Source organism: Falco punctatus, assembly GCF_963210335.1.
Source record: "Falco punctatus genome assembly, chromosome: 1".
Classification (NCBI taxonomy): domain Eukaryota; kingdom Metazoa; phylum Chordata; class Aves; order Falconiformes; family Falconidae; genus Falco; species Falco punctatus.
This window is the reverse complement of record NC_137580.1, coordinates 27,080,141-27,098,012: the sequence shown is the minus strand read 5'-3', so window position 1 is coordinate 27,098,012 and position 17,872 is coordinate 27,080,141. Positions and strand designations below refer to the sequence as shown.

Below are 17,872 nucleotides of genomic sequence, written 5' to 3'. Positions count from 1 at the left end.
CTTCAATGGTTTCCTTTAAAAAGGCCAAACATATATATAAATTTGAAAAGAGTTCTTTAAACAATTTTAAAAATACTTTTCAAAGCTGTTCACTGAGTTCAGTAAAACTGTCCAAATATTTTCAGTCAAATCAGGACCACATTTTCATCTTACTACATTAATCTCAAAAAAACTCCATTAATCTGAAAAAAATATATCCATTTTGTATTGGGCGCAAAAAGCAGAAATGTTTTACTTCTGTGAATATCATCAGGTTTTATACTGCTTTATTGTTCTTACACTGAAGGATGGAAAGATTTAATTTTATTCCCTCTTTGTAGACCTTCTGTGTCCTAATTTACTTGCACTTCACAAATTGAACCCCCAATCATCTATGACTGATTTCAGAATATTTCTCAAAGATGTGACAATGAAATTACTGGCGATTTTTAATCAATGCAACTGAATATATTTTACCTTTCAATCAGTCATCTGTTTCTTAGGCTGCCTGTTCAACTCAAATACTCAGCAAGCATTTTTAAGGGAAACAATTGTTTCCTAAAGATTCAACACCCTGTTCCATCTGCTATGGGTGGAAAAACTCAAGAACATAATTTCTGAGACCACCCAAAAAGTCATGGAGAAAAAGAAAAGGAAGACTAGACTTGTGAACCTTCTTGTCATTTTTGTATTGTGAGTTTTATTTGTAAAGCTCAGAATCAGGCCATCTGAGGAGTTCACTGTGCTCTCTTGGGGGGGGGGGAGCGAAGGACAGGGAAATGTACTACAGAGCAGTATGTTTCCAGGTTTCTAAGCAAAGTTTAAGGCTATATTTCTTCCTATTCTGTCGGTGTAATGGTCTGCCAGAAGTGTAAGGATACACCTTTTTTTTTTTTTCCTTTCCCAAGAAAGCTTTATGTATTTAGTCCATTTTTTAGCTTTTGGTACACATAGGGATTTGTTTCAACTGCTTTTTGTTTCAAGTAAATGTATTAAAATTTTTCTGGACAGAATATAAATTAACAGCTGGTTAAAAGATGTGTTTAATTATCTTCAGTAGAATTGTCATTTTTCCTATCATCTGGTACCAAATGACACTGGACATTTTACTCTGTTGAAGAATGTCCTGCTTTTATCAAGTCAAACTCCAGTCACATTTTTCAGCAGAAAAGATAAATAGGAATTGAAGAGGGAGGACCCCATGTAAAGGAACCACAATTTATCAGTGTAAAACCTACACTAAATGAAACCAGTTTTCTCTGAACTAAAGCCTTTTAGCTATCAGAGGAGCTTCCACACCATTTTGTTATGCTAAGATACGTTCCTCATTAATCACTGCATGCACACGGCTCTGCGCTTGGTCACATGAATGGTCCTGGAGAGCTGTCCTCACATCCTTTTGTCCCTCCCCGAGCTTACAAGCCTTTCATGGGATGTTTAGAAAGGAGGAAGGACAGCAGGACACAAGTGTGAGAGTGCCTATGACAGGCTGGGCGTTACACGGTTCTGCTTTTCAAAAGGGTGGATATTTGCCATTATTATACCCACTGGTTTGCACCACAGTTGAGGCAGAAACAGAGAAAGCCTGGACAACGAGAAGGGGACAAGAGACAGAGGTCTCTGCAAAGTAGTCCCAAGTAGTCAAAAACCCCAGGTGAGAGCTACATCCCAATCTTCTCCAGGGAAAGGAAGCAGTATCAAAGTGACCCAGCCCTTTGGGGGACCTTGTCCTTTCTGTAACTTTACAGGTGCTAGTGGAAATCTAGGTGAGTAGAAATCCTTCCAGCCCCAGTCCTAGATCCATTAAACAAAAGGTTGTCAGGTTGTTTGGTCAGTGGAGTTTTCAGGCAGAAGAGCAAAAGACACACTGCAAATAGATATGAACAGAACAAGAGCTGCACATATTGAACCAATTTTGTATTGCACTATCCACAGGGAAGTCTTAAAAGGCCTCGAACCACAAAGGTACACAGCCCTGCTGTTTAGTTGGGTGATGCCTCTTCATTGGTGCAGAAATGAAACACTGGGAGCCTGGGCAGTCAACCCCAAAAAAGAGCTGCTTTGCTTGCAATGTGCAGGCTGAAATTGAGCCCTATGCATGCCTGCAGTTCTCTCTTACATCTGCAGATTGCTCTGAGATGCCCTGCAAAATGCATTCAGATCCACAGTTGATTCTTCTAAGGGTCAGTACTCCAGAGTGCCATAAACTCTGCATTTTGAAATGATTCTGTGGGCTGATCTGGATAATTTACCATCGGAAAGATCAGCTGTACTATATAACCCAAGGGTATTAATGGCATGGTGAGCTACTGTAGCTTTCCTATTGATTTTGTCTCACTCTGTATCTGCAGCTACGAAAGTAATATGCCATGCACTATAAGTGTCCTGATGGCTGCAGTGCTGGCTGGCAACCCGAGTGGGGACCAAGAGGCCAGGGCAAACAGGCACATGAGAAGCATCCTGGCCAAGTGACACAGATGTGGGAAATGTGACCAGTAGTTATGGGATGGGAATAAAACATTAAAATCATGTTTAATTCTGTCTCTACACATAGCCATGTGCAAGGATGATGGCTCCCTTATTCTAAGGTTCAGTATGGTTACGTATCACCTGCAGACATGAGCTACAAGGGGAGGAGGGGGCACAGGATGGGCAAGAGGCAGAAGCACTGCCAGAGCTGTGGTTCTGGTCCCTGCCATCTGGGATGCCTTCACCTGGTCTCAGTGCAGGAGTGCATCCCTGCCCTTCCACCGACCTTGATATCCTCCCACCCGCCTTCTCCAAAAGTACACCTCCTCAAACTTCAGGAACTTCAGCGAGACCAAGCATCAGCTTGAAGAGTAGATTTCCCAAGCCCCAAAATCATGGGCATCTCACTGCCAAAGCCATTCCCAGAAGCCCATCAGTTCGCATAACATTTAATATAAAAATCCCTCTGTAGAGCTGAATGAAGCAAAGAACTTTTTTTTCCTCTCATTTGTGAATTCTAAAAGATCATGTAAGTTTGAAAAAGCTATTTTAAGCTCTGGCAAATTAAGAATACAATCAACCACTGAAAGTCAGTCAGGATGCTTTGTTATGACAGATTGTTTTTGGCTAATGAAAATATTTCAGCTTGAGTCTGACTACCTCAAACATTTTGAATGTTTTAAATACCATTAAAGGAAATTCTGAAATAAAATAATGATGAACCAAAAGTACTGAAAAAAACAAAGTGACAATTCAGCATTTAACAAACTACTTTATTAAACACACTTATATTACATAAACAATTATGCAGATTTTCCATGGATTTGTGAACCATTTCAGCATTGCTACAGCAGCACTCTCCATTTAAACAGAGTGTTTCTTCGGTTTCATGAAGCCCTAACTTATCTCATTTAGCCACATAGAGTTGAAACTACACAAACAGGAAAGTTTGAGAACATAATCATTGAAAGATTGAAAAAATAGTTTTGGATGACCTTGTGTTTTCTCTCTCTTCCATTTTGCTCCAAGGAAAAAGACTTTTGTAAGAGCAACTCTTAAATGTGGTTTGGAGTTCAGTGCTTGCTTTCATTTTCACTTTGCTGAGCATTACAACTCCTATATTATCATTCTAGCCTGAAATGAATTGAACAACTTGAAGTGATTCTCATAACACTGAATTTGGGGCTGAAATTATATGACTTGTAATAATGTCAACCTTTTCTTAAAGTGAAGCTGTCTTTCACAGCCATAATGGAAACAGGCAGTATCTTGAAAGGATTGTTCAATCCCTATGGACCGGATTCTGATTTCATGGATAACAATGTAAATCAGAGGCAGGAAAAACATTGGAGGTGTTAAACTACTAGTAAGAGTAGGACTGAATCCTACATTTTGAGATAAACAAATATGCACATTAAGAATTGTGTTCAGCTAGGAGTATTGTATTGGAAGGAGTCATCTTCCTTTAAATATATTAAGATCTATTACAGAATAAGAACAGGGGCTGGAATTTTCAGTTATTCTTGTACCTTCTGCAGCCTTTCTTTCTAGCAGATGCTGTTTGGTATCTAATTGCCTTGACCATAGATGCAGAAGAAAGTTAAAAGCAAACAGATAAAAAGTAATTAAATACATTGTAAGTATTCAGGAGTTGAATAAAAATAAAGTTCAAATTTGCTAAAGCTGAACAGGAGGAAAAAAAGCATATTAACACATCCACACAATGCCAAGACGGAAAGAGCCATTCTGAACTATGATGTTGCCTCCATAAAAAAATCTCTGGAGACTTTACTCTTCATCTGGAGGAAAAAACTCTGAACAAAGAAATGACAGCTTAAGGTGTATCATCTTAAATGCACCAGGTGTGTACTTCTACACAAAGTATGCAAAAATATTCTTGGCCTCTTGCCAATACTTCTTGCTTTCTTAGGAACCAGTCCCTCCACTGAATCAGGATGGCTGTGGGTTTTGTACACCATCAAGTAAATAGGAATAGGAATCACCTCACTAGAAGAAGGCAAGCATCATATGAGTTAATAATATATATAATAATATATATAATAACAACGTAGTTCCAACTTTCTGTCTTCTCCACCAATGTTTCCCCATATCAATGTTATTAGCACATAATAATGAAGTAATTTTGTAATGGTTTTATATCATACAAGTTTTTTCATAAATTGTTTAATATGCCCTTGGTTTGGCTTGGTTTCTTGGTTTGGTTCAGGTTTTGTGTGTTGGGGTTTTGTTGTTGTTGTTTGGTTGTTTTTTTTTTGAAAGTGAACATTTAATGATGAAAGGAATAAATACAATCTTCTTGATTTTCTATTGCCCCACTGGCTTGATTCCCTACTGTGTTACAGGAGATTTATGCCACTGTGCAGTTCTCATTTACAAGTGGTAGGTTTTGAGCATGTAGTCATTACAAATGAGTCCAGGAAAGTATGGTTATTATATGTACACATTGAGAAGATGATTTGAAAATGTTTTAGAAAATCTGATATACCAAGACCAACTGCCGCTTTCTCTCAGTTGCCTCACGTTAGTATGTCTGGGAAGTAGATGCTAAGTATGAGGAAAACTTACCTAAGTTAGTGACCAGTGGTATGCATGGTTCTCACGGACCTGACTTGCATACAGGTGTATGTGGGTCAGGATGCCACTTGGTAAAAGTCAAGGAGGAAAAATTTTGGAAATGTTATAGCAAGTCATAATGGTATAGTGCCTCTGGAAGGTGTCAGAGTTGTTTGTGATATTTTCACAAATATGCCTTGCTGCTTTTGTCCTTGCTGCTGCTTACATGTAGGTGTGTGTCGGCTGGATAGTAAAAGCATGCCTTCAAATTTCATACTAAAAGCACGTTATTTATTCCTCATTTTCCACCACTCCATTTTTGGGCTTGGAGTTTTTTTGTGAATGTGATTCTCATCTACAATTTCATTCTCAGTAGAAAGCAGAGCACCTTATCAAGGATCAGACATCCTAGCTCTTATATAAACAATACATGCTTCTGATAAACAAGCAGCATGAGTGACTATATGGTGAATATTCTCTACTGTGAAGCCTAGCCTTACACCTCTCTCTCTGCTCACGTCATGAATAACAAATGGGAGGACTAAGTCAGAAAAGAAGGTTAACCTAGCCAAAAAACCTAGTTTCCCAGAGGCAGTACTTCAACAAGCTCTACCCTTGACAACACAGATATGGGGAAAAGGGAAAGATAAGGGTTTCCTCAAACATCATTTGGCTTTTAGGAGGGTGAAAAAGGAGATGAAACACATTCTACCAGAGGCAGGGAGGGAGCGGCACAAGCAGCCAATTCCTGGTATCCAGCGCTCACAGGGACACATAGATGACAGCCCCGTCCCACCAGCCTGGGAGCGGGGCAGCGCTTCTGCCATTTTATCTGAAAAGAAAGGATATGCTTGGCATAAAATTTTGGCAGGTGGAGCTGGGCTGGTTTAGCCAGACACCAAGACAACAATCACAAGATGAAGAACAACAGTACGACTGGAAGTAAATTAATGTCTGTAATGCAAAGCGATTGTAAGAGAAGATCCAGATTATTGGGAAGTGGGAGTGTGTGAGCAAAGGAGATCAGGGAGGTGCTGGAGATGGTGAAGGAGAAGAGAAGGCCTGGGAGGTATATCTTGGAAGTTGGAGTCTGGATTTTAGGGCTTCAGAATTTTTTTTTTTTAGAAAAACACAATGGATGGGTGAAATAATGGAAATGGGGATATGGAAAGAGTAATGCTATTCTGTCAATCATATTCCATTTCAAAGCCTGGTTAAATAGGCATTTACTTATACCAAGTAGCGGTAGATGGCTGCAGCAGGCATTCGATAACCCTCAAAGCATTTTCTATCTATAGAAATGCACAGTGAAGGCTATTTAATATGGCCTTCATTTCAAATTGAGCAGATTAATTTAATAGACTGCAGCCTTTTGTCTAAGGACAAAGGCAGGAAACTGTGCAAAGCTGAATAGTATGAAATACTCAGGAGTCTGCTTCTGGCTGGTACTTAAGGCTCTGGTTTACAGTTATGGAGTTTGGGGAAAATGCTGTACATAAAAAAAAAAAAAAAAAAAAAAAAAAAAAGAGCAGGAGGTGCTTTTCCCATATAGTGTATTACTTCCTGCAATTCATGAGAACTCTTTCCTTGTGCATAAAGGTCACCTTTCATTTATTTACCCTATCTGTTTGGTTTGCTGAAAGAGTGTCCTGAAAACATATTAAACAAAAATACGAAAGGAAATATAAAAAGTAGGGGTAAAAGAGTGTGTCTCATGGCAGGACTTCTATAAATAATGACTATTAAAGGGAGTTGGCCATTGAAACTGCCCCACACAGAAATATCCTCATGGCACTACAGATCACAGACTGAAAAAAAATTGCATTTACTGACACTTAAAACCACAGGCTGACACTGCTCACTGCTATGAATGGCCAAAAAAACATGTAACATGTGAGGATGTGAAGTGAGATGTGAAATTTTGCAGAGTAATGCTGTAACAGAGAGAGAACCTAAAGGAGAACCAGCAACCTAGAAAACAGGGGAGCAAAGATACTCATTTAAATGAGAGCAAGTGTTACAGTATGTTTGCCCATGTCCCCATCACTGCTCTGTGCAGAACTACTTCCATCTTAAACAGACCCAAGATCCTAAACGACCCCAGCAGGTCCCAGCAGATGGCTGTGCAGTAAGATGGTGCTGTCACTGTAACCCAAATGTATGAGATGCAAGCAAACAAGGGAAGAGAGCATGAGATGGGACCAAAAAATTCTCATCTCATGCTCAGCATGGGGGATTTGGTGTGTCTGCCTGGAGTGCATAGCAGCAGGAAGCCTGCATTGGCCGGTGGTGGGATACCCAACTCGAGCAGCAGCAGCCAGCTGCAGAACCACAGCCAGCCTTTGAGGGGCCATGGGCAGCACTGCTTTTCTTTTGGCTGAAAATGAGTGATGGCGTTTTCACTTTGATGGAGCCTCTTTAGCAAACTCCCCCCACACCCTTGCTCAGCAAGGGAAAAATGTGATTGTAAGCAGTGGTTAGTGCAATTCATAAGCCCTTCTACAGCCAAGGGCAAAGAATTATATTTGCAACCACGCCTTAGAAACCCTGAACAAAATATGGCTTAAAACTAAACCTTCATCAGCTCATTTCCATCAGTGTTGCTGTATGTTCCCATGACTTGTGTACAAAAATGTGTTTCAAGTTGATCAGCAGTGAGATGCTGCCACTGGAGCTGCAGAGCCCTGACCCCAGTTGTCTTGTCATGCACAACTCACCTGTGGGTGTGGGGGTTCTCTCCTTCACTTGAGGTGTACACAGAACTAAAATGTCCTTCAGGGCCTCCCCAGAAGACCCTGAATGCTCAGAAATAATTAACCTAGAAGTCAATATCTTGGTGACCATCAGGAACTGGAGCAGGGCTGGAGCGATGCCAGCGAGGGACCTGGAGGAGCAGGCAGGACCACACAGGAGATAAATGCTGCAGTCAGTCAGAATTGTGCAGGACACAGATCCCGGGGATGGATGGAGGGAGGGAGGGAGGGAAAAAGCACGAGTGGGTGGTGGGTGAGCAGCTCTCCAGCACCTGTAACAGCAAAACAACTCAGGAGGCTCTGGCAGTAACACAACATGGATGTGCAAAGGTGAGGGAGCCCAAGTAAAGCAAGTTAGGAAAAAGTCTAAAGCAGAGAGACCCTCAAATTCACGACTAATATCAAGCCCGCATATTTTAGAAAGTGTTCTAAACATGAGATTTCTTCGGTTGGAGCAGTAGGGAGGGGACTGCCAGGGCATTATGTAGGAAAGCATTCAGCCCTTCCTATAGCCAAAGGTGCTAAGACCAGGCAGCTGAAAGGGATCTGCACAGCAGAAGGATATCGGGGTGTGTCAGCAATGTGAACAGCGAAGGACAATGCAGAGCTGCAACTCCCTTCCGCCCCTGCCCCCTCTGCCAGACATCCGGATTCCAGGCGCAAAAGGGCAAAGTCATTTTTTTTCTCCTTGAATAGCTTTTTGGGACTCTGGGAGGCTGCCCTTGAGACTGCCAAAGCCTTGCTGCTGCCCGTATGAGCTGCTAGCACTAGGTTCAATTAATCATCCTCTCCCCGTGGTAACTGTAGTAGTGCTGGAACCAGACATCATGGTGAAATATCCTGAGCCTGTTTCCTTTCTCCCTGTTATTTCTGTAACACAGCTGATGGGGTCTGTCACTTGCAGGTGAAGGAGTTGTGACTCTGCTGTCACTGCTGATGCATTACAGAACGTTACATATATCCTAGCTGCATTTTTTCCTCCTCTTACTTTTCCTCAACACTTTTTTGACTAAAGTTCTGTTTATTTAAAAAAATAAAAAGAGGATTTTTTTTTTTTAATTTAGTGGAATTTAAACAAAAAAATCCCTGATGCTCAGTTGACCATTCAGGAGATTCCTCAGACAAGCAAACATGCAACCTTGCTCTACAGCACATGTGAATGTCTGGGATTTCTACCTTCTGGAGACCGGACCACTTCATGGTATGCAACACCTTCACCTGGAAAGCATAAAATATTATTAATCAAAGTCTTGAAGAGATCATGAGGTCCTGACCTGGTAGCAGGGGAATAAAATGTGGCAGTACTATCACGCAGATACTTTTTTTCTTTACTTATTGAAGCGCTGGGATAATAAAAAATACGTATGCCTTCCTGTTTACTGCATTTTTCAAATAACCATTCAGCATTGCTTTTATTTCTCATTTAATTTGAGTAAGTTTTATGAGTTGCTGTTGTGATGTGAATTTTTTACTGCTGCTATTGTATAGGTTACTGTCTTCAGGATGCAGAATTCCGTAAGAAAGAACTTTTGAAATAGGTTTTTGGTTAGCTAGTTCTGACAGGTACTTAGAGCTGCCGTAGTCCAGAGTTTTCCCTGGGCTCTCTCGCAGGTCTACACACCCATCATCAGTCCACCTTCTCCTTGGCTGTGCAGTCCTGGCTGGAGGAAGCAGCAACACGGTGTTCTCAGGAGGTGAGTGTGTATTGCCTCCATATGCCTCAGTGAAGGGGACACCTTGCAGAGATCCCAAGGAGCGCATTCAGTCCCTTGCTGTGAGAAAAGGCAGTTTTCACCCTATTATCCAACATGGTAGAAACAGAAGCCAAAAAAAATCCCATTTTCGAGTAACCATGGCTTCACAGTTAGTAGCAACACAGAGCTCTAAAATAACCAGAAAAGGCATGGAAGGAAAACTAGAGAATAAAAATAATTTAATAACCTTTTTAATAATAATAAAATAACCTTTAAAATAATTTTATTTATATAAAAATAATAACTTAAAATCATAAAAAAACTTTTAGAAAATCTCCCAGGAGCTGGGACTAGATGGCAATCCCAATTTCCACTTGAAGTGTGGGATGCAGAGGGAGTTAAGAAGCCTGTCTGTTATGTAGGAAGGAAGCATTTTCTTAAGAGAAATCTATTATTTTTCATTCCATTGGTACTGGGCTGTGGCCTGAATCCAAGCCAGGGACCCGTTCACAGAAAGAAATTAGAAGGCAGAGCCAATAACTACGCCAGATGATTCTTCCAGCTCTGTAAGCATGCGGCCAGCTTTCAGTTGGGTGAAAACTGCAAGCATGTTGGGAGGACCTTGCAGCATGCAAGCTCATGGAGGTATCAGGCCCATGGAATCAAACATAATAAATCACTGTTTATGATTAAACAAGACTTAGAATTAGATTGAGCTCAACTGGACAGTGGGGACCAGGGCTGTGACAACAGTAGTTGAGGCAGCTGTGTGCCCTCTGAAAGTGCTTCAATTTGACCACACCATTTTCGCAGGATGTTTGAAGTCCAGTAAAACCAGTGAAGCCACTAGAGATAAAGAGAAAAACAAGTGTCCCTACCTTGGAATCAGGATAGTCTCTGCAATTGTCTGTTTATGGGTTTATGTGCATAGACCCACATTAGAAAAAACACTAAGGTCCTTAATTCTGATTTTAGGTTCCTAATTTATGCAGATTTCCTGAAAATTATAGGTCTAAATCTTCTGTTCATTTTGACTTGTGGTACCCAAAATTGCTCCAAAAAAAATCAGTTTTACTTTATTTTCTTTACTGGAAAATTAGCTTTGCATAAGAATCCTATTACTCATTTTTGGGTTTTGTTGGGTTTGGGTTTTTTTCTCCTGAAACTTAGTTGCCTCTTATGGAATATTTTTTTCCTCTGTCAAGACATTATCACTCAGAATCAAAACATCCCGCATTCTGCCAGCACGAACAAAAGCAAAGGTGAGTACTGCAGCTCCTGACCCTCGGGTCCTGCATTACACACAACCACAGAAGAAGCCTGGAGAAGAGAAGGTCTCGAGTTTGGCTGCTCCCCTAATGCACTTCATTTTGCATTTCCTATCTTCACACGTGGCCAACTCCCAAATGGTCAAAGGGGTCACATAATGGAAACTGAGTACTAAAATAAGTTTCCCATCTAACAGAGGTCTATACCTTGTGAAAACACATTCCACAGATAGGCTGGCTACTCACAGCAGAGAGGACAATGACTTGTTAAATGTTTTAAAAGCATATCATCTTCCACTTCCCAGTGGGAAACTGTGTCTATAACTTTAATATTATTCCGTGTATTGACATCATCCACTGCTGATTTTTGTCTGCAAAACCTTTCAGAAAATCTCATGGGGGTATGAACAACATCTGTAAATTATTTTTAAATATGAGATGTGCCTGGGTTGACCCTAGCTGAGGGGTTTCTCCACAGCAGCCTGGACAGGCATAGCCAAGAGGGCTGGGAGAGGGCAGCAAGTGTGCAGGTTACCACAAAGTGCAGGTCACCCTAGGGAATTGCAAAGAAAGATGGAGACTTCTCCACAGTGAGATGGACTTCCACTCCTTTTGATCTGTGTGCAACTGCTGGTGAGCGAAGGAATAAATAACGCAGCCAGCAGAAGATGCTCATCTGCTAAGATACCCTAATCAGTTGTGGCCACATGTGCTCAGTGTCCTTGGAGCTGCTGAGACCAGCGGGGTCTGTCACACTTCTGGACATGCCCTGAAATAGAGTAGAAATGATCTAAAGGGCAGATCCCCCAGGACTGATCCACTGGCCCCTGTAGTCCATGCCCGGTACTCTTCTTGTATTGACTCTACCTCTGCCAATGCTCTTCATCTGCATCTTTATCTCTACTCAGCTTACCTAACGAAATTCTGTTCCTAAATCCAAAAAATCTGTGGTCCTTGGTATGCACATGAATGCTCTTCTTCGCAGGCACAGAAAAGTTCTGCTGCCGCATTCACGTTGCAGCATACTGCCTCTGTCTTCAGTCCAGGATCCCATTTAAAAAGGGATTCTTGTTTGACTCGCTCCGTAACTTCCCTTGTTACCTTTCCTCACAGGCTTTACTGTTTCTTTGCCTGCTCTCTGCCTGCTCTCTGCTGCCTCAGCTGGGACCCTTTCTCTTCTGGCCATCTCTGAGAGCAGGATAAGAGAAAAAGACATACTTTTCATTCATCTCAACTGCAGACACAAGAAAAAACGTTAATGTCTCTGCTGGCCACAGGGATATTCAGTGCTGTAATTGGCAAACCTTAATTTATTCTTATTTTTAATTGTAGCTTGATACTCTGCCTAGTCCTCATATTTAGAAGCCAGTTAACAACCACTGGACAGGAGAATAAGCAACCTATTTCAACAAAAAAGCTATTAGCTTTACAGCTCTGGCATAAATGGGTAACACTTCGGGAGTAAATGACCTGCTGTAGTTACCAACGTCAATTTCCTTTTTGTTCTTTTCTCTCTTGGTTCCTCTCTCACATTTGTTACTTTATGTATCTTCTTCTTAATTCCCCTTCTCATCTTTTTATTTTTTGTTCTAGCTTAAGAAAAAATCAGGGACGAGCAAGTATTTTCGTGCAAGTATTTTCCTGTGCAAAGGTCACACAGTCATTTGCATCAGACTGCTCCTTTAAAATGAGACAGCTTGTGTTCATCTGACACCGGCAGCAGCAAGTAACAGATAAGAACATGCACAATTGGAGCCTGGGCACCCTCCCAGGCGGGCTGCACACACCCACCCTGGCCACCAGCTGTGATCTCTCCCACCCAGGACATCTGCAGCATTTAATGATCTGCACCATTTAATGTAGGGGTTTGTGATAAACTCAAGTCCCTCAACAGACCAAGCTATGGAGCCTAATCCACAGTTTATCTTTCCAGGCAGTCTTTTCTTGTTCCAAAGCAGTTTAGTGATACCATCTGCAAACTCTAAGGCTGTCATTTCAGCTGCATGTGGCTCTGCTTTCCATGCTGAGTTTCCACTTAAAGGTCTGCTCCTGACCACCTTTAAGGCTTCCATAAAATTCCACAGGAAGTTGGTCAATGATTTAAGCTCCCCGTTCACAGAAATCACATTCTTAAATCTATTTAGCATGATGTAATGCCTGTACACTCTCAAAGAGTCAAAGACAGTAAGAACACCATTTTTACAAGAATAAGGCATACTGGGTAGATCAAGGAATCTGTTCGTCAGTCCCATCCACGAATAATGGGGTGAATATTAACAGCAGAGGGTTCAGGGACATTTTATGGTTGAATGCTGGTGAAAGAGTAACTCCTCTCTCTTTCTGGCCTAATGAATATTTAATTCAAAATGTAACTGCTCCTACAGGAGAGACTTAATAGCTCGGTACATTGAATATTCACCTGAGATACATATATCATGGGCTTCAGTTCCTTCCCTGGACAAGGAAAAGCCCATGTATTTGAATGAAGTAAAGCCAGAAGTTCAGTGTGGACCTTTGCTGTCCCAAAAGAGGAGTGCAAACACTACCATAGCTTTTTTACAAGGGCCTCATGACCTCTGCAAAACAAGCAAAGGAAAAATCCCCAAGCCATTCTGTATTCCTTTAGTCTTTGGTGGTTAGGAGATGAGGGGAATTGCAGAAAGAGGATATAAATATAAAATTATATAAAACAATTGCTTGACAAACTCATAATTTTACTGTTATAGCTAGAAACATTTTATTTAAAAATACTGGCAATTCTTGCCAGCTCTCAGCCATGTCTGCAGTCAGGCATTAGCAGCAGCTGGAGCCAATAAGCATTTCACAGCCATCTTCAGACACCTTGTGCCTCACCAGTCATCCACAGCACGACAGTGTACCAGCCTACCCGGCCGTCAGAGACTGCTACCCTTGTGTGCTTCCCCAAAAGCATTTGAAAGGTGCAAGTCTCACTCTGCATCAAAGCCAAATGTCAAAAACCTAAAAACCACTGACAGAGTGTTCCCCACTGTACAACTCCAGCTGTAGTACCCTCTCCTATAGAGCGATGCTGAATTTCATTCGGGGACGTCCAAAAAATTGATTAGTGAAAACATAAAATGGACAGAGAAAGCTATATAAAGAAACCACTGAACAAAGCAGAGCCAGAAGGAATCAATCTCTATTATTCTTTCCACAATTGTGATCACAATAATAAGCAACAATGAAGTACTGGAGTCATTAAGCAAATTGGCAAAATTTGTGAGGTACAGTTTCACTGACACGCAATCTCCTTGTCGACTTTTCTATACTAATGTTAACGGGGGGGGGGGGGGGGGGGGGGGGGGGGGGCGGTGCTTAGTAATTCTTTTTCCTCCAGCTTGTGGAGAAAAAATGGGATAGAAAATGGGATAGACTGATCTCTGCTCTGCTCAGCTGCAAGATGTTAATGGTGAGGTACCTGTACAGTCAAAACTGCAGACCCTGCTCCACCAAACTCACCACAAGTTCCACTTCCCTCAAATTCCAACTGCACACAGGGTCTGGGAGAGCAGGAGCACTTGTGCTTCACCACTCACGATGGGCTGTTTCTGTGCAATTGAGTTACACCAGGTTTAAAGAGCTTTAGCCAACCAGCCCAGCCCAGTAGAATAGTTTTTGGCTGCCCAGTTTGACATGACAAATAATCACTAGTTAATTATCAGCGTGAAAAGTCTGTGATCAGTTTTTGGGTTAAAATTCTCTCCTCTGAGATACCTCAAAATACTGCTAATTAAAACACTGGTAGAAATCCAGAATATTTCACAAGTCATCTGGAAGCAGAGAAAAAAAATTAGAGCAAGTGACTAGTGTTCTTATGTGATTTCACATTTTTAAAAATAATTTTAAAATCTCACGGTAGTGTAAGACCTAAAATCTGCAGTGGGGGACTTGTGGCCTACAGAGAAGGCCCTTTGTATAACCAATACCCAGCAGAAATCCACATTTACAAACTGACTTGCAGGCAGTTGCACAAGGGAGCTGGGGTTCACATCTCCCGGCACATTTTTGTTCAGCCGAGGCTTTCTCACAGACATAAGATCCACTGCAACCAGCTTTGAAGTCCTGTGCACACCTGCATAGATTACAAAGAAGGGAAGGCAGGTCCCTCCACACCCAAACTGTAAATTAACAATGCAACAAGTCAAGTTAAGATATGCCCTCCAGCACCTTGTTTTAAAGTCAGACCAATGGCTGACAATCTCCTGATACACTTAACCCTTTCCCTGGAATTCACACCCAGTTTCCAGCCTTGTGAAAGAAGAAACAAACTTGTAGGAGTAACTGCGTGATTTATTTTTTTTTTTTAAAGTAAAGTACCAGTTCAAACCTGGGCCATCTGCTTTAATCCAAGACAGGAACTGAATCTGCACAAAACAGATGGAAGTTACCCCTATACTAACTCAATTTCTGCAGAGTGCCTTGTATAGCAATAGTGAATGTGTCAGAGGTTGAAGAGAGCCAGCCTTTGCCTTTCCATTTCACCTGTTTGTCCTGGAAGAATCCCCTGCTATGGGCAGGTCATGGCAGTTACTGTGGGGTTTTCTCCAAAACCTTTCAGAAGGTTCTGCTCATCCACCAGAGAAGCATGTCATCAGTAACTATAGCTTCGAAAAGGGCTTTTAACTGAGCCAAGAACAAGTACACTCACCCAAACTGCCAGACCTCCTAGCCTTAGTGTAACCACCTTCCTTACTTCATCCACTTTGTCATAGCCCGCCACTAACTACACTCATCACTTCCCATCACTTCATACCTAATGGCAGGTGAGAACTAATTCCTGTACCATCTGTAATGCTAGCCTTCTCTGGACCTAACCTCCTCTTGACCCTGTCACCTCACAGCTCCTATAGCTGTAGGGAACACACATGTGGGAGCAGAGACACTGCGGACCTCCCTGGCACGATTTCTGCAGGGGAGAGAGCCCACTGCAACTCTGTGCTCCAGCACCTCCTTTACCTGCCCTGTGCAGCACAAACCCAGGCCTATGCTCAAGCTCAGGCTTGTGAGCACCCTCACAGTGCGGACCCAAGCAGAACTTCAGGCACAGGGTGGAGGTACCAAGAGGCGTGCTGGGGACAGGCAAGCGGTGTATCCCACCTTGCTGTAGCCAGCGGCACAAGGACAAGCACACATCCACTTACAGAGGGTTCAGGGTACAACCGGACTGGGCAAGCCACCTCCATGTCCCCCACCTGCTCTTCCAGGGAGCCCATGCAGCCTGCTCTGATCTGTGGTGCTGCCTGGTGGCAGCCCAGCACCCCAAGGGGAGAGGCTGGAGGCATTTAGGTTGGGCTGCCATTTTACAGTATGGACCTGATGGTGCAAGCTGCCAGTGTCCCAGAGGTGGTAACATGGAGCCAGAGAGGGACCAGACTGCGGTTCATCCCCTGCTCCAAGCACCAGAACCCAGCGATGACTTCTGTGCCCAGGTGCTGGTACTTACAGTAACACCTGACATACTCCTGACCAGTGGCAAGAAAGATCATCCAAGTATCCAGCCGTACTACAGGAAAACTATCCTCATCTGCCTGCTGTCAAGGATATATGACTCAACTGCCAGGTGCTAGAAGGCTCTGCATTTGAGGTAAGTTCAGACAGAAGTCAGGAGGTGCGGGCTGTGTGTGTCTATATATGCTTTTCAAATCTTAATTGAACTTTTCACATTTGGATATTCTTTGACTGTTTTGGGGAAAAGAAAAAGAAAAGGAAAAAAAAAGATAAAAAGAAAAAGGGAAAGAGAAAGAAAGAGAAAGAGAAAAAGAAAGAGGAAGGGGAAGGGGAAAGGGAAGGGGAAGGGGAGGCAAGGCTTCACTTTATTGCCCTCTTCTATCTGTCTCACACACATCTCCTCTGTTACAAACCCATTAGAAAGAGACCCATCCATGTTTTCCATAAAGTAGGAACAATCTATTAAAATTTAAAAAGCTGATTTTCAGAAGTTTCTTCTCTCAGTGGAAAACAAATGTACCTCTGATAAACATTACCTCCTCATGTGTCTGTATTAAATGATTTACCTTAATATCTAAATCCAAGCTCTTTGGTGCATATTCTTAGCTGCATGAAAAGGAACTAAATATCCCAGGAGACTTGCAAAAAAGGAAGAAAAAAGATTAAGGAATGGCAACCACCAAGAGTATTAAAGGATGTGAAGAAAAAAGAGAGAGAGAAATAGGACTCAGAATCTTCAGATGAAAGCTGAACTGTGCCTTCCATCCAAAAAGCACCAGGTAAGGAGAGCAAACCATCAGATTGCCCAATGAGTGTAGGAAAAGGAATAAGGAAAACAGAGCTGATTAACAGGAGGGATGTGAAGAAGGACTACTGCAATCCATGGTGGTGTCTTTATTGCTTTACAACAATCTTGAATTCCAGGTTGCTTTTCCACCCAAGGTACTTTGCTGTTCAGATGTAGATTTTTTGTTTGGTTGGGTTTTTTCCTCTTACAATTACACAACAAAGCTAACTAGAATAGTCAATGTACGTCTATTCTGCAGCACTCTGAAATGTTATCGCTGTTGGGAAGCAGATAACGTAGGGAAATGTGAACAGTTTGGGGGTTGTTTGTTTGTTTGTTTGTTTTTTCAAAAAAGGAGACAAATAGGCAGCCCTCTGGGTCAAGCTGGGACTCACCCCTTTTTAGGGTGAGGTTCCAGGCACTCTGTGCCTCCTGTCTCCTATAAAAAAACTTATTCTATTTCAGTTTGCTTTCATAAAATGTACACAAAGAATCCAAAGCAGGGCACACAACACACACCCCCCACCATCCCTGGGGAAATCACAAGTAACAGGAGAGTGACAAGGCCCTACACCCAGGGCATGAGATCAAAAGGAAAAGGGCCCAGATAGGGAACATTTGGTATGTAGATGAAAAGCCAGTAAGCTAATGACTTGTTGCCTAATAAATTTCTAAAGACTAGGACAACAAAGCATCCCAAAAGCTTCCTCTGAGATGCCAGGATGAGGAATGGCATTCAATATGGTTCCAGTGGATGGAAGCTATCAGTTGTCTTTCATGGAGTGTGAATAATGGGCCATATATGATTTATTTAAAGGTGTGCTCATGTTTATCTGAGAAGACACTTATTGTTGACTTGAGGATGTACTAAATCCTTAA

The 17,872-nt window shown here is 42.0% G+C and overlaps 1 protein-coding gene across 4 annotated transcripts in view; it reads right to left on the bottom strand.

Annotated features, from left to right (window-relative positions):
- Nucleotides 1-5,687: 5,687 nt before the first annotated feature.
- The window catches only part of LOC308068592 (uncharacterized protein), a gene marked incomplete at its 3' end in the record, with an annotated part of 65,235 nt that continues 53,050 nt past the window's right edge, over nucleotides 5,688-17,872 (bottom strand). The window contains exons 3-5 of one of the 4 annotated variants that reach the window (XM_080399454.1): nucleotides 9,412-9,571; nucleotides 8,952-8,993; nucleotides 5,688-5,854 (exon numbers count right to left, since the gene is read on the bottom strand). In XM_080399454.1, coding sequence (XP_080255580.1) covers nucleotides 5,688-5,854; nucleotides 8,952-8,993; nucleotides 9,412-9,571 — 369 coding nt within the window. Of the gene's footprint in view, nucleotides 5,855-7,952; nucleotides 8,048-8,951; nucleotides 8,994-9,411; nucleotides 9,572-17,872 lie in introns of those variants that run through there. The other 3 variants (XM_080399455.1, XM_080399456.1, XR_013930021.1) reach the window with 3 other exon arrangements.